The 17,826-nt window shown below is 37.5% G+C and overlaps 1 protein-coding gene across 1 annotated transcript in view; it reads left to right on the forward strand.

Moving 5' to 3' along the window:
- LOC123230865 (histone-arginine methyltransferase CARM1-like) overlaps nt 1–17,826 on the forward strand; it is a 259,765-nt gene that overhangs the window by 106,849 nt on the left and 135,090 nt on the right. Inside the window, exon 2 of the mRNA XM_044657043.1 lies at nt 12,222–12,347. Within this exon, the coding sequence (XP_044512978.1) occupies nt 12,222–12,347 (126 nt within the window). The remainder of the gene's footprint in view (nt 1–12,221; nt 12,348–17,826) is intronic.

A 17,826-nucleotide genomic window follows, 5' to 3' on the forward strand; every position in this document is an offset into this window, starting at 1 on the left:
TTCTGCCATCACACCTTCTACAAAATAATAAAAAACACCCCTCTGACATGATTATAAGCTACCCTTGCTCATTTTTACAGTGAAGTTGGCAAGTTGCTTTCTTTATAGCAGCAGATAAATCACTGCACAAGAGTTATCCAAGCTCTTCAGTGAGTATATTATTCCTCCTCATTTCCCACCAGGCTCTGCATACTTCTGCTATCTTCCAGATACTTCTTCATCCTGGAAGATCATGTTATTCCTGGAACTCATACCTCTGAAGTACCCTCTCAGCTCTTGGGACACCTCCCTCAAATTAGATGGCTCCTCCCAGAACTTTCACTTAAGGAGAACACCAGGCCAGCCATGTCTTTTTTTCCCCATTTCTTAAGTGTTTACTGTGTTCCAGGCACAGGGCCACAAAAAAGGCAAAAGAACCAATCCTTGCACTCAAGGAACCCACATTCATATGAGGAAAGCAGCATGCAAGAAAAATTATACATACAACATATGCAGGGAGAGAGGTAGTATAATGTAAATGGAAGGAAACCTCAGAGTGATAGAATTAGCAGGAAGAAAGTTTATATATTCAATATACAAAGAATTTATTGACAGTTAGGGCTATCCACCAACTGAAAATAGTGAGCTCCCTGTAAGGAATGGTGTTCTACAATTCCACAATACTACCAGAAGTGACTAGAGAAGGACAAACAAGATTATACAATATGCACACTCAGCCAGTAGTGAGGACAAAGAAAGGGTATAATCCATGTGGTCAGCAATGTCTTAATTTCCCATTATGATACACTCTTCTGGACTCCTCCAAAGCTTGTACCTTCTCCCCCTTCCCCTTTTCAACTTCTTTTTGTGTGTTGTCTTCCTCCTTTGAACATATGCTTCTTACCAGCTGATACTGTCTTTCTTTTTGCTTGTATTTGTATTCTCAGTGCTTAGTACCATGCCTTGTATATAGAAAATATTTTAATGTTTATTGACCAATTAGTTCCTCCAACAGTACAAATCCAAACTTCCCATGCTTTCTCATCCCATGCAACTTTTACTTACTTTCTTCATCCAAGGTCCTTCAGAACTTCATCTAGATCAAGCTGCTCATCTTTTATCCTTCAGTCTTGACCAACCAATAGCCTTAAACACATGAGACTGAATGACAACAAGAGAATAACTTATAAGAGATTCAAAAACTAAGAGGGAAAAAACTGTATCCCTCTAGGACAGTGATTCCCAAAGTGAGTTCTACCGCCCCCTAGTGGGTGCTGCAGCAATCGGGGGAGGGGAGGAGCAGTGATGGCCACAGGTGCATTTATCTTTCCTATTAATTGCTATTCAAATTTTTAAAAAATTAATTTCCAGGGGGCTAAATAATATTTTTTTGGAAAGGGGGCGGTAGACCAAAAAAGTTTGGGAACTACTGCTCTAGTATATAGTTTGGTTTAAAATATATTTAAATTCTATATGAAGACAATGGTAGAATATAGGGAAAGGAATAGAATAATCCACTAAAGTTCTCTCATCTCCATCCTGTAATTTGATAGCTAATTTGATGGACTAGAAAGTCAAAAATGAATATGTTCAGCTGCACAAATTCCAGGTGAAGAAGGCCAAAAACGATTGATTGATTATCTTCTCAGAATTTTGATCACTTTCATCACGCAATAAAGCCCTCAAGGTTCATTTCCCTTCTGTTCTTCTTTGTGACAAGAATTAATTAATCCCATAAGATGGATTTCTGGTCTCATCAATAAAGGTATTCTACTTACTCCCATAGTATAGATTGCAACCCATCTATGCCTTCTTAACCTGTGTGACACTTGACTTAGACCTTTTCTACCTGACAAGATAGAAAACATCCTCTAGTTCTCTTGACGTTGCTTGGATACCAATGGAGTATTGGACTGTGTACTGGTTATCTCTTGCTTTCTGCTGCATGACCTACCCACCTTCTTTTCCTGTTATACATTTCTCTGACACCTTTTACAGTGCTTCTCTCACATAATTCCTCCTTAGTAATGTGTTGCAGCCTGTTCACACCCTAACTCTAACAACAACCCTAACAACCTAACTCTCTTTTGTCCTTTGGGTGACCTGAAAATTTAATTCTTTGGAGACTCTGATACTCTATGACTCATACCAGACAGCATCACTAAAAAGAATATTGATGTTAAAAAGATGGGTCTTTCAGGAAAAGCTGGAGAGAGGGGGGATCATTAAAAGTACTATATAATTTCCAAAGGTGACCTAACCTCATCTCCAAAGATTTTTTTCTTCAATTCAAAAATTCAATTCAACACATTTATCCAGCAACCACTCTGCACTTAGCACAGTTAAGTATTGTGAGATATCTAGAACTCATCAAGCATTTATTAAGTACATGCTTTGTGAAAGGCACAATGGTAAGCACTATGCTGGAATCAGGCACATTCCTTGCCCTGGAAAAGTTTGTAGTCTGCCAGGGGATGGCAGAAAGAGATAGACAAATGCAAATAAATCCATTAGGTGATATGCAGTAGTGCCAAAGAAAGATACCAAGTGCTTCAGAGAAATTTGAAGGAGAGATTATTTTCAGCTCTGCGAATGAGAGAACACTTCATGTAGAAGCTATTACTTGAGCTGGACCTTGAAAGCAAATTTCAACAGGTGGAATGAGAAAGGAACATGTTTTAGGCATGGATTCACACCCTACATGAAGTCATGGAAGCAGGAAAGTTCAGGACAATTGAGGAAACAGCTTATGGGCCATTTTGGCTAGAATATAGTTTGTGAAAGGGGATAATTTGATATTAGTCTAGAAAAGGTAAAAAGAAATTGGATTGTATAACTAATTGTTCTCCCATATTCAAGTCCATTCTGGATATAGTTGTCAAATTGATATTCCTAAACTAACCAGTTCATTCCCCCACTGAATAAGCACCAGTATCCTGAAGATAAAATACATACTCTTCTGTTTGACATTAAAGGCCTTCCAAATCTGACCTTGAACAAGTCTCTTGATATATCATCTATAAAATGAAGAGGTTCAACTAGATGGCTTCTGGAGCTCTTTCTGATTCTAAATCCATGATCCTTTTGTTGGGTTGTGTCCCACTCTTTGTGAACCCTTTTGGCATTTTCTGTGATCTTAGACTTTTCAGGTTTATTGGTCTCTTTCACAAATTCTCTATTCTAGCTAAATAGCCTCACACAATCATATTGTTTCCCCACCCCCACCCCCACCCCCAACAGAAGAAAGCAGAAACTCCTTGAGAGCAGAAACATTCATTTTTGTCTTGCTATTCCCAGCACCTAGCACAGTGACTGGCAGAAAACTTAATTCAAGACTTGTTGAATGAATAAATGAGGGGTTTTTTGAGAACACTTGTCTTTTTAGAAAGCTGCTAAGTAAAACTTTGTTTTCCCTAAAAATCTTTTATTTCTGTCACTGTTACTGAAATATCAGAGAACAGTATAGTCAGATATATCATCTGACCATTTTAGGCTGGTTTCTATACTTCCACTGAGCCTACCCTCAGAGTCATAGGAACCACCTAGCTCAGCATTGGTGAATCTTTTAGAGATTGCTTGCTGAAACTACACCTTCAAATTGCCTGTGGGCCATGTGCCCACCCTCCCACCCCACCACCCTGGCCACATTACCCCAGACAGTGGAGGAAGGAAGTGCATTCAGCTGCTGGGCAGAGGGGCAAAACATGTGAAAAATGTTCTCAGGAGTTGTGGAGGGGGGAAGTGAGGAGCAGTCCCCTCTGGCATGCTGAGACAAGTGTGCCATGCCTTTGCCAACATGGACCTAGGTGATGGGCTGCTGGACTGGAAACGAAGAGTGATATTCACCGAAGCACGTTTTATTCAGGGAAACAGATCTGCCACATAAAAGATAATGTAATGCAGAGCAAATCAAGTATTTTAACTTGTTTTGATGAAATTACTTTGGAGCTCTTTTTTATATCTTATTAAGTTTTCTTCTCTAAAAAGCTTTCTGTTTTTTAAAAATCTGTTAAGCAAAAAGCAGTATAACCCATTTAAAACAGGAATCTGCAGATACACATATATGAGGATATATATTCATATATATGTATATATATATATATATATATATTATAGGACAGCTATAACTATTAAAGGGATGACTTTTTTGTAAATCATTAACCCAGTCTTGCTAGGCAACTTGAAAAAAAAGAAAACAAGGTATTTCTGATTTCAGGGAGAAAGAAGACCCGAGTTCAAATTCTGACCCTTCCACTTACTACCTTACTACCTTCCACTTACTATAGCTCATTGTGCTGTAATTTGTGGCTGTGGAAATTGTCACAGTTACTATGATCTTAGCACACAAAGTTGCAAGACTTGTTTTCCATATGATTTCTTCATATGGTAGAAGGATGTAAGGCAGTGAAAGGGAATATTAGCAAGTAGACTTCATTAGCTAACCAGTCCAAATGGTAAAAGGTATAAAGTTAATTATGTGTAATAGTATAACCCTCACTTGATTCTTCCATCCCTGCTATCATCTTATATCTCTTCTGCCCTTCCTATCTAAACTCTTCAGAAAGACTTTCTACACTAGGGACCACCACTGTCTCTCTTCTCACTCTTCTCAATCTCTTACAATTCAACTTCCAACCTTATCATTCCAACACTGCTCCCTCCAAAGTCACTAATGATCTCTTAGTTGCCAAATCTAATAGCTTTTTCTCAATCTTCATTCTCCTTGACTTCTCTACAGCCTTTAACACTATTTATCAAGAACTCCTTGATGGGTTCTTCACTCTAGGTTTTCAGAATGTTACTCTGTCCTGATTTTCTTCCTACCCATCTGACCACTCCATTTCTGTCTCCTTTGCTGTATTCTCTTCCATATCATGCCCTCTAACTGTTAAGTGCCCCACTGGGTTCTGACCTAGACTCTCTTCTCTTTTCCCTTTATACTACTTTACCTGATTATTGCATCAGCTCCCATGGATTTGATTACCATGTCTAAGGTGATGATTCTTAAATATACTTTTCTTGCCCCAGTCTCTTTGCTGACCTCTAATCCTACAAATCCAATTGACTTTCAGATATCTCAAACTGAATGTCCAGTAGACATGTTAAACTCGATATGTCCAAAACAGAAATCATTGTCTTTCTAGCCCTGTCTTTCCTTCTTCTCTATTATTGTAGAAGGCAATATTATCTTTTCGGTCCCTCAGACTCACAACTCAGGAGTCATCCTGGATCTTTCAAGTTATCTCACCACCACTCCCATATAAGCTGTTGTCAAGACCTTTTGATTTCATCTTTGCAACATTCTCAAACATGCCCCCTTCTCACTTCTGACATTGCTAGTACTTTAGAGCAGATCCTTATCACCTCTTACCTTTACTATTTCACTCTCCTTCTGGTGAGTCAACCTGCCTCAAGTATCTCCACCCCAATACATCCTCCATTCAGCCACTGAAGTGATTTTCCTAAAGTACAGATCTAGTTCAAGAAATCCGTTGGCTCCATATTGCCTCTAGGAACAAATATAAAATGCTCTGGCGTTCAAGGCACTCTTTATAACCTAGCCACCACTTACCTTTACAGTCTTCCTATACCTTACTCTCCAGCATATCTTCTTCAAAGCAGTGATATTGGCATCCTTGCTGTTCCATGAATGACACTACATCTTTTGCCTTCAGACATTATCCATTCCCACTTTGACTACTGGACTCCTTGGCTTCCTTTATGTCTCAACTAAAGTCCCATCTTCTCCAGAAAGCCTTCCCTAACTTAATTCCCTTAATTCTAGTACCCTCACTCTGTTAATTATTTCCCATTTATCCTATATATGGCTTGCTTTGTATATATTTGTTTGCATTTTGTCTCTTCCATTAGAATGTAAGCTCCTTAAGAGCAGGGATCTTTTGCCTCTTTTTGTTTCTCCAATGCTTAGCATAATGCCCGGCACACCATGAGTGCTTAATAACTGTTTTTTAAGGATGTTTTATTTTATCAATTACTTGTAATAACAAATTTCTACATAAGTTTTTTGAAGCTATATTAATAAATGTTTATTAACTGATTGATTGACCTAAAGTTTAATGTACTTCCTCTTAAATTTTCTTTTTATTTCCAGTTACTAACTTTTAAATTTTATGATTTCCAATCTGATTTTTTTTTATCAAAGAGAGAAATTATAAATTTCTTATATAAAAAGAAAGTTAAATAAGTTCCAAAAGCCTATTGGTCTTTTTTCAAGGATCGTCAACTCCTACAAACAATTTCTGTGCCCCAATGGTTATCAGGTAGCTAGGTGGCACAGTGGATAGTACTGGATTGAATCATGCCTCCAAGACTTAACTGTCTGACTCTGAACAAGTTACTTAACCTCTGTCAGCCTCAGTTTTCTCATCTATGAAATGGGATAATAAAACCTAATTTCCCTGACTGTCTTAAGGATCACATAAGATAACATAAGGAAATTGATTTGCAGAATTTATTATTCTATATAAATGCCAGCTTCTTTTTGCTATAAGTCAGTCTTTATCCAATGTCTTACTATGGTGTAGAGATGCTTCTGAGCTTTCAAAAGTTCTACCAGTAGAACCTATCTGTTACTACTGAGCCAGAAAGGTTTCTGATTCAAAATAAAAAACAGACTGACTTTGCCTGTCTTCCAAAGAACAACCCAGTTAAGAATTCAAAGAGCTCTCATCAGGGGGTTGGCCACCAGGTGATAAGACTTTTTTGCATCACAACTGTTGAACAGGAAAGAAGTCTAAAAGAAGCAAAATAAAGCTAATTTAAATAGTTCGACATCTGTACTTGATTATGCTTTAGGTCTTTTCCTTCTGCACAGTGGAGTATAGTAATGACAGTGTTTGAAGAAGCATGTGGATAAGGAGTGGGTCACAGAATGTGTGAAGAGGTTGGAGAATAGGTGGATTAATTAGGAATGGTTTAGGACTTCTCCTTAGCATATGATTCCAGATGCCAACAATTGCCTTGCCAAGAGGCAGTGTTTCTTAGGGATCCCCTAATTAGAAGCTCAGATTACTTGGTCTTTGTGGAGGGGACTAGGGAAGTTCAAAATTGTGAGATTCTTAAAACTAAAAGGGCAACGTATTGTTTTTTTATTAGACAAAGTTTCTTGACTTTGTGTGCTCATTATGTTGCTTTATTATTAGTTATTTTATGAAGTATGAGAAGCTTAAAAATTACACACTTCCCTTTACTAATGTATTTGGAGGTATAGAAGTTATGTGGATGCTGCTATATTCTTTCATCTTCCCCTACAGCAGTGATTCCCAAAGTGAGCGCCACCACCCCTGGTGGGTGCTGCAGCGATCCAGGCCGGGTGGTGATGGCCACAGGTGCATTTATCTTTCCTATTAATTGCTATTAAAATTTTTAAAAATAATAATTTCCAGGAGGCTAAGTAATATTTTTTCTGGAAAGGGGGCAGTAGGCCAAAAAAGTTTGGGAACCACTGCCCTACAGCCTCAAAGAAGGATACATAATATAGTAGAAAATGAAAAGATTAGATGTGAGGTCAGAAGACTCAGCTTTAATACCTTAAAGGTTTAAATATCTTGAATGCCATATTTAATACCTTTAATTTTGGCGAGCCTCAATTTCTTTATCTATACAATGAAATAATTTGGATTAGGTAAATTTTATGCCACTTAAGTAAATAGTTAGGTGGTTCAGTGGATAAAGCACTGAGTCTTGGAATCAGTAAGCCCCAAGTTCAAATCCAACCTCAGATACTTAGTAGCTGTGTGACTCTGGGCAAGTCACTTAACCTTTCTTAGCTTTAGTATCCTCATCTAGAAAAGGGGGATAGTAATAGTACTTACCTCCCAGGGTCCTTTTGAAGACCAAATGAGATCATGTAAAGCACTTAGCATAATGCCTATCATATAGTAATTACTCTATAACTGTTATTATTATTCAAGTTCCAGAGTTTATAATCAATCTTCCTAACAACTAGCCACTCTATCTGTGTTTAGTTGAAAAAAAAAAAAACATTAGTCTTGAAATAAGAAGATCTGGGTTCAAATCTTGCCTCTGCCACTTGTAATGTGACTATAAAGGAGAACCCAAGAAGAGAAGCAATTAGCCTGACTTTATGCCCTGAGAGAAATACAAAGTCCTTTAAAGTCCTATCTATCTGTCCAAATCCCCAAGAGACTTTACTCCCCACACTTATCTTTTTATTATCAGTTTCTTTTATTCCTTCTCTGCTGACTCCTTCATCTTGAATCCATCAATCAATAAATCGGCATTTGTTAGGCTCCTATTTTGAACTCTACAGACACTGTACTAGGGAGGCATGTCTCATTCTTAAGAAACTCTTCCTAAGGTCTCGTAACTACAGCCAAACTTCTCTTTATTTTCAAAATCAAATTCTGAATGAGTTTTCTGTTCTTATTACCTATTTCCTCTATAACTCATCCCTCCATAACTGCCAGCAGTTATGCAAAATCCAGCATGGATTTAATCCCCTGGAATTGTGTTCTGTGAGGTAGCCAATGGCCCTCCAGCCACATTGACAGTCTCTCTCCTCTCCTTCTACATTGGGCTACACAGCCCTTCTCCAAACTCTTCTCCCCAGCTTCTGCACATTACCTTAGTTTGAACCTTACATCTCTGATTATTATTGTCAGTAGCTAGACCTTTACTCGAAGGCTTTCCAGTTTAGCAGGACCTGCCAGAACTTATGAACTAGTCTTCAGGAACCCAGGATGACCTCCACACCATGGTAGGATCACAGAGACTTGAAGGGAAAGTTTGGGTAGTCAGTCAACTAGCATTAAGTATTTACTATGTGCAGTTACTATGCTAAGCTCTAGAGGAGTAACATCTATCAGAGTCCCCTGACAAATAAACTAGGCATAGTTTTTACTCTTTGAAAGGAATCAGGGGTAGTTAGGTAGCTCAGTGAATAGAGAACTAAGTCTGAAGATGGGAGGTCCTGGTTTCAAATTTTACCTTAGACACTTTCTAGCTGTGTGACCCTGAGCAAGTCACTTAACCCCAAATGCCTAGCTCTTACTGTTCTTCTGCCTTGGAATTGAGTATCAATTCTAAGACAGAAAGTAAGATGATGGGGTTTTTTTTTATTGTATGGGACACTGCACACAATAACAACAATATTGTGGAATAACCAACTTAGCTACTCTCAGCAATACAATGGTCCAGGACAATTCTGAGGGACTCATGACAAAGAATGCTATCTACCTCCAGAGAAAGAACTGTTGGAGTCAGAATGCTGATGAAAGCATATGCTTTTTTACTAGTTTATTTGGATTTTGGTTTGTGGGTTTGGATTTTATATGATTATTCACTTATATAAATGAACAATGAGGAAATATGTTTGCATGATAATACATGGATAACCCAAATTAAATTGTTTGCCAGCTCTAGAAGGGAAGAGAGAAGTGGGTAGACAATCTGGATCATATAATTAGGAAACTTGGATGGAAATTTATTACATGTAATTTGTAAAATTAAATATTTTTCTAAATAAATTAAAATTGCATGGATTGGGGACAGCTAGGTAGGATAGTAGCTAGAATCCAGATGTGGAATTGGGAGGACCTGTGTTCAAATGTGGCCTCAGCCATGTCATAACTGTGTGACCCTGGGCAAGTCACTTAATCCCACTTGCTGAAGCCTTACTGTTCTACTTTGGAACCAATATTTAGTATCAATTCTATGACAGAAGAGAAGAGCTTTTTTTTAAGTTACTGAATCCATCCTTGAGACTTGATTAGTTAGAGAACTAAAGATTCTGGACTTTGATGTGGCTTTCTTGTGTCTGAAAAGCTCCTGCTACTTCCTTAGGTTTGACCAGTAGACCATGAAGGGCAGCACAGAGACAGAGAAGCTTTGTTCAACTGAGTCAAAAATGATATCCTCACTGAAAAAACTTTTCCTAGTTATGAATGTCATTCCCCTATTATGGCTAAGAAAAACTTCTTTACTATTTGATGGACTCTTAAGTGTCTCGTTTTGTTCTGGTCTAAAATCTGATGTAGCATCTCTGCCTGAGCCAGGCCATTATAACAGAGTGTACTAAGAAGTGAATTGTTACTGTGGTTTTGTGGTAGTTTAATTGAAGCCTGAGACACTTTAAAGACAAAAACAATATGGAAGCACTTCAGGAGATTTTCTTCATCTTGATTCACAGCTTCTATTCAAGATATTTGTGATAATGCTTGTGTGGTACCCTCCCTTTCCAGAGTAACTTCCCAAATATAAAGGAAAGTTGTGTTAAAAGAGAGGCATCCAATACAGACCCTAGAATGAATGGCCATTAGTCATGGGATTTAGAACCAGAAGGTACATTAGAGGTCACCTAGTACAATCTCTTCATTTACAGATGAGGAAAAAATGTCACACAGGTAGTAAGTGACAAGAACAGAATTTGAATTCAGTGCCTCTGGCTCCTAATTTATCATTATTTCCTCTCTATCAGGTTGCCTCCTAAACAGATGCACAGTAATTCGTAGTACAGATTTCAAGTTTCCCAAGGCAGAAACCAACACACACACACACACACACACACACACACACACACACACACACACACACACACAAAATGCCTTCCTGCTTCATGCTATTCAAAGGGCAAGACATGGTCCTCCTCACCGCAGTTTCCTGTCTCTAGAACACACATTCCTCCAGGTTTTCTGTTGTGACTAGGTAATATCTCTATAAGCCTCCAATTCCAGTGAAAGAAAGGGTGAGAAGGTAAGATGTGAGATAAACACATTTTCTCTCACTTCGGGTTTTCCCCATTGTCTCACCACTGGTCCTTCTCTTTTCTCCATTTTATTTAGTCTCTCTTGTTCTCTCACCCCTTCTCCACTGCCATTCTATACATTATAGAAAAAGCACTTCATCCTCATATACACACTCCAATTTTCATCTCACCACCAATAATCTAATAGGAAAGGAAGGGAGAAGGGGCTAGTATCTAATGCAAGCTACCTATGTATAATATTATCTGACACTGAGAATTTTTTCAATCTGATGATTTTATAAAATCCAGTTATCCATTGTCATCATTCAAAGAGGGAAAACCCTTGTAAAGGGTGGGAGTACGTGGTTAAATTCCAACTTATGTGGAAACCTTTTGTGAACCACAGAAGAACCACTTTAAAGAAGGAGACTTAACTTTGCTCCCACTAAAAAGGATTCACCGTTTCTTATTGTAAAAATATCCATGCCTTTGATGGCTCTGACTGAGGAGAGCAGTAACTAAATCTAAAATAGCATTTGCTACCAGGGAAGTGTTTTCAAAACATCTGTACAGTTTAAACAGCCAAGATAGTTTGTGAAAATCAAGAATAATTCCTCTAGTGGAAAGTAATGGATGGATGGAAATATTTTTGAAAATCATTTCCTTATTTTAATAGTGTATGTTTTTAACAGAGGGTGGTGGCATAAAAAATTGATTTTATAATTAAATCGAGGCCACGTCTCATTTGTTCTTTTAAGAGAGCTTGGATTAAGTTAAAGATGGTAACTATCAACCAAATAATAGAGTGCTAATAAGTCAAAGATAATAATAGCTAATATTTATAGAACACTTTAAAGTTTGCAAAGCATTTTAAAAATATTATTTTATTCAACTTTCACAGTAACTTTGGGAGGAAGATATTATTATTATCTCTGTTTTATAATTGAAGAAATGGATGCCGATAGAGATTAAGTGACTTTTTCAGGGTCAAACAGCTGATCAGTATCTGAGAATAGATTTGAACTCATGAAGATGAGTTTTCTTGATTCCAAGCCTAATGCTCTCTCTACTGTGCCACCCTAACTGCCCCTTTGCCAAAGGATACACAGGCAGTAAATAGTAGAGTTTAGAACTGAACCCAGATTTCAGGTTTCTCAATCCAGATGTCCCTTCCAGTGTTTCACAGTGCATTCCTTTTAGGAAAGGTGAAACCTTTGGCCACAGTCTACTATGGGTCTCCCTTGAATCTACATATATGAGGTTGTCACACAGGCATATGGTTACATTCTTCTATTTTATAATGCCATTGTCAACTTGCATATGCCACAGAAATTTCTCACCTTGATCTTGGTCTAGCCAAGAGACTGAAATGGGGAACAAGGTGAAGGCATGTTGAAAAGGAAACACATTATCTTCATCTGACCAGTATGAAAATATGAAATAGCTTTTAAACTGATACATTTAAAATGAATTTTTGTTAAAGTATTTTCTTTGTCTCTCTCCTTCCTCTTTACAGCTGATGGTGTCTGTGTCTTTAAGTGTTTGGTCAATGGAGATACAGAATGCTGCCGAGTGGGGAGAGAGTCTATCTTAATTACTTTGGGGTACAACAGTGCTTTGCTCTGGTTCCAGTCTCATTCTGGTAAGTTCTCTGTCCTGCCAATCATTTAAAATCCCCTTCCTCCAAGAACAGTCCTGGGATTGTGGACCTTTTAGCAATATCTAGACAAAAATGTTACTTGTCACTCTGTTACAGAATGATTCTGGGAATGTTCTCCCAGAGGTGGCTGCTCTCAAAGAGAAAACTTGAGAAATGCTAGAACATCATTGGTACACAAAATATGAAAATGTATGAAACTTAGAGTTCCTGTAGCCCAACCTTTTTAGATGAACAAACAGACCCAAAGGGTGGAAGAGTTGCCCAAGATTAGTAAGTAATAGAGTGGTTTTCTGATTCCAAATCCAGTATTCTTTCTACTGTATCATGCTGCTTCCTCCAGGTTTCTTTCAGTGACTTTGCTCTCTATCCACTCCTCATCTTGTCTTAAGAAATTGACTTTTTATACCTAAGTTTAAAACTTCATTTATCCTGATTGAATTTAACCTTATTAGATTTAGCCCAGCATTCCAAGCAATCAGCGTATTTTTCTTTTTTTTTTTTTTTGCCCCCTCAAATCCTCGGAACCCATATTGGTTCCAAAGCAGAAGAACGTTAAGGGCTAAGCAATGGGAGTTAAGTGACTTGACCATGACCTCAAACCTAGGATATATCTGTGGCCAGATATGAGCCCAGAACCTCCCATCTCTAGGCCTGGCTCGCTATCCACTGAGTAACTTAGCTGCCCTTGGTCAGAATATTTTTTAATCCTGACTGTTATCCAGAGTGCTGGCTAGTATTCCAACATAATGTTGTCTGCAAAATTGATTTGTCTGACTTTAGCTAAGAGTATTAAAAATGTTCATCAACTCAAGTCCAGTGGATAAACTCCTGGGGTGCTCCTTTATAAACCTCCTTCAGAATTGACATGAAACTACTAATGAATAACTGCTTCTTCGATCCATTCTTCCATTTCTGAACCAACCAGCTATTTGACCTGTCCTGCATCCATGAAACCATATTATTTTGTAGTACACTTCTGTCTTCCTTTTTTCAAGTAGCATGAAAGATTTTATCAAAAGTTTTTGCTAAAAACCAGAGAATTCTAACATTTACTAGATTCTGTTCTGGTTTCCTCTAGTTACAGATGAGGAAAATGAGACCCAAAGGCATTTAGTGTCTTGCTTAAGTTCGTCATGTAAGTCAGTAATGGGTTTAGAGATCCAGATCTTAGAAGTCATCTAATGAATACTTTAACTTTAGGGATAAGGAAAGAGCCTAGAAAAGCTGAGTTGCCCAGGGTCATACATATATGGACAAAATCATGGAGAAAACAAACAAACAACTTACATTCTCTGATGACTCAGGTTCCATTGCCCCATACTGCCTCCCATGACAGAGCTGGAACTATGATTCAAGCCTTCTGACTCTGATTTAGTTTTCTTTCCAATATATCACACTACAAATAAAAATAACTCATACTTCTATAGAGCTTTAATGTTGACAAAATATATTTCCTCCACAAAAAAAAAAAAAAAAAGCTGTTAGGTGGTGTATTATTATCCTAACTGCTCATTATTTGTCTGAGCTGGGTTTTAAACCCAGGTCTTTGGACTCAACTCCATTATCCTTTGTAAAATACTGTGCTGATTCTCAGAAATGCATAAATTATATCTTATATACATTCATTTATCCTAGCAACTAACCCATCAAAAGAGAAGTCACCAAGAGTATGAGAAACAGAGTAGCAAACTTTTGATAGTCAGGCATGGAAGGCTCCAAGGATTGAGGATACAGGAAAGATCAGAAATGTGGGGAATGGGCAGGGGGCAGAGGAAAAGAGGAAGATATTAAAAGTCTAGTAGCATGTATAATGTGGCAAAGACACCCTGAAAGCAGTTTGTAGGGTATTCACAGACTAACTTGGCATACTTGGATTCCTGAAAGATGGCTCTGCTGAGTGCTTTCTGTCGACCTGGTAGACAAACTGGCAGAAACTCAGAAGCATGATATTCTGTCCATGCTGTTATGATGTCTGGCTGGGTTGGAGGAGCCAGTGTTGATGGACTCCAAAAATCACTTCATTTGAAGTTCAGGGACCAAAGTATGAATCCTCTCTGTCTTTCTCTGTCTCTCATTGGATTAGATTTAAATGATCTTTATGGATCTCTTAAAACTCTAAATCTCATGAAAATTAAAAGTTTGAGAATTCTAGAATGAACTTGTAGAACTTGCTGAACCTATTGATATAATAACAAGCAAATGTGCCATGTTGATTTTCTTCAATTGAATAAATGCAGGTGATAGTGACTTTCACAGGTACATCAATTATTAAACTTCATCAACTATAGTTCATGGAGTACAGTCCTGTTGTGTCCTCCTTATTAGAGAAGTCACTTAACTTCTGTTTTCTAGAATTATTGGAGAATGAAGAGACATCAGGATCCAGTGGAAAGAATACTGACTCTGGAGTCAAAGGATCTGGGTTCAAATTCCACTGTTAGCACTTACCTTTTAGAAAATCCTTTATCCTCTAGGCCTTAGTTTCTCAACTGTAAAATTAGCAAGTTGTACAAGATGGCTTGTGAAGTATATTCCAGCTCTGGGTCACTTATCTTAAGATTCAGGAATCCTCACACTTAATGTACCCTTTGGACTTGTACCTATCTTATCTGTAAAATGGGATGAATACAACTGAGGTTATTTTTCTCATAGAGCCATTATGAGAAAGACACTTGGCAAACCTTAAAAGTGAGATGAGCTATCTTTAATGATCTGTCAACCTGTCCAGGACCCATGATCTTATTAGCATGGGAGCTCTTTGTACCAACACAAAGCCTTACTCATCTGTACCTTGATAGGCTTGGAGAATTGACTGAGGATTAGCAAGACTAAATGATTTGTTCATGATCACACAGCTAGAAGGTGTCCATGACAGGATTTGAACCACACTGATTGAAAATGAGTCTTTCTTTGATAATTCTTAAGGCACTTAACCCCAAACAAAGCACCAAGTTTTTTGATAAATGGAGATTGGATATCTTCAGCATATGTTTATACCTCACAGTCATTAGTATACCCATCAATTAACATTGTATTCTTTAAATATGGCGATGCTGGTGTCTTTTTTTCTCTCTTTTTTGGTAAGGGCTAGGCAATTGGGCAGAGTAACACAGGTAGGAAGTGTCTGAGACTAGATTTGGACCCAATTCTTATAGACTTCAGGTCTAGCACTCCTACTGAGCCACCTACTTGCCCCTAGCAGTGCAGATTTCTAGCTAATAGAATTCCTCTCTTCTGTCACCTTCTACAGTTGTCTTAAATAGCACCAATAGGTATTAGTGACTAGAATGTATATTGGGTATCACACATTCCTTAGCATTTGAAGTTTCTCAAGGGAGGAAGAAACTATTCCCACCTTAAATGGGAATTAAGCTGTCATTTATATACAGTTGTTATAATAGTAACCAGAAATTTATCCAAAGTATTGGGTCTACAAAATGTACAGCTCTTACCACTAATAAATAAACTTTATTCTAAAAGAAGCAGCATCTCTTCTGTGAAAATATATTTTATTGATGAATTTTTGTTTTTAGACCAGAAATGAGAAGTAGCATGGTGTGATGGATAGAGAGCAAAGTTCATAGCTAAAAAAGCAAAGATTAAAGTCCCACCTCTGGCACATACCTGGCTCTGGGTCCCTGGGAAAAACATTCTTGGCTCTAGGCAAAACTCTCTAAGATTACAAACTGGAGAAAAGGTACATTGGTAGAGAGAGGCTCCTCATTTAGGAGTTCTCTATCCTAATAAAATCATAGGTCCAGGCATTACCTTTATAATATAATAACTTTCCAGTAACTCCTCCATAGTTCTCTCTCTAAAAAGAATAAAGGTTTTACAAAATACTTCAGCAAAACTGTGCAGTCTAGCAAGCACAGGGTCAATTGACCAAGCAAGAATTGATCCACATCTCTATAGCCCCTTACCTCTGTGCCAAGAAGCATATGTTAACACCAGTCTTCTGGAACCAACACTGGTCATTTAATTCAAATTCTATCATCAGTTAGGGCAGTCTTTGTTTGCATTTATATTATTGTAGTCTTTGTATGTTGCTCTCTTTGGTTCTGTTTTCTTAACTATATGTTAGTCTGCCTTCCTGTATTTCAGAGAACTCCTCACTCTTCATTACTTATGGCATAGTATTCTGTAATATTCACATATCACAATTTTTTCGGTCATTCCCAGATGAACCATTTTAAGACAACATTTAAACAGAGAACTCAGGAAGATATTAAAATAAAGATATTAAAAGGGTTTACTAAAGAGGATGTGCCTTGATCAAGCTTGCCCAGGAAAATTGATGTGTTCCTTTCAACCTAATTATCCCCTATGGGAAAATGGTTCTGAAAAGGGAAGGAAAAGCACCCTCTATTTTGTCCCTAAATTCTGTTCTCCACTAAAAACAAAGACTAGCGATGTGACTAAAAATGCCTAAGGTGACTGACAGGTACGGTCAAGGAAGAGCCACATTGACCATCACCCAAGCCAGGGAATTACTTTAATTTCCATCCATGCTTCTAAAAGAATGGGTAAGAAGTCTTGGTATGTGTTTTATTAAATTATTGAGAAACTTTTACTTAAACAGGTCCTTATTCCAAAGATAACTTGTTCTTTCTGGAATAACCAGTCAGTTATTTATAGAACAATTATTTACAGTGTATTACATGTAATAGAATAGATATTTTCAAGCACTAGAATTTTTTAAATTCTAACTCACTTTGTACTGATTCCTGTGATAAATCAGGGTTTGAGAAGGGGAAGAGATGTAATTATTATTGAGTTATTGAGCCTAACTTAATAGGCTACTCATGGATGTTGTAAGCAATCTTAACATGATCTCAGAATGTGTGTGTTGCTTTTGGGGGAACTAAGATTGTTATTTTTCTGCTTCCCTATTGTATCATTCTTGTTACTCTGTCTCTCTAATAAATTTCTTCATTTATACATTCATTTTCCACCTAAACATCATTTCCAAAATGATTTCTGTATTAAAAGTGCCTTCTTTTAATAGATTGTACCAAGGGCACTCTTGAATTCTGGAAATTTATAAGTAAAATGATTTTTGCTCAAAAAGAAAAAAATAAAGCTTCTAGGGAATGAAGGACAAATTAATACCACAATTGTAGGGCAGAGCAGAAGTAGAGCAGAGCAGTTTGAATTTTTTTCATGCCTGACACATTTACTAAACCAGGGGACACAAAAAAGCAGAAAATAAATGTATAATGACATAAAAGGCTCTAAACATAATATGTTTACCATTGAAAAGAACTAAAAGAAGGGGATATTCAAACCCTAGAATTTTTTGTATTATCTCACTTTCTCAGATGGCTAATCCTTATGTCAAAGAACTCTTAGTGTCCATTATTCATTTTGACTAGGTCTGTCAACTTTGGACTACCAGAGTCCCAGGTCCTCTGGGGACAATAGGAAAGGACTCCTTCAGAACTTCTGGTTTTGACTTAGG

The sequence above is a fragment of the Gracilinanus agilis genome, chromosome 1 (assembly GCF_016433145.1).
Source record: "Gracilinanus agilis isolate LMUSP501 chromosome 1, AgileGrace, whole genome shotgun sequence".
NCBI lineage: Eukaryota > Metazoa > Chordata > Mammalia > Didelphimorphia > Didelphidae > Gracilinanus > Gracilinanus agilis.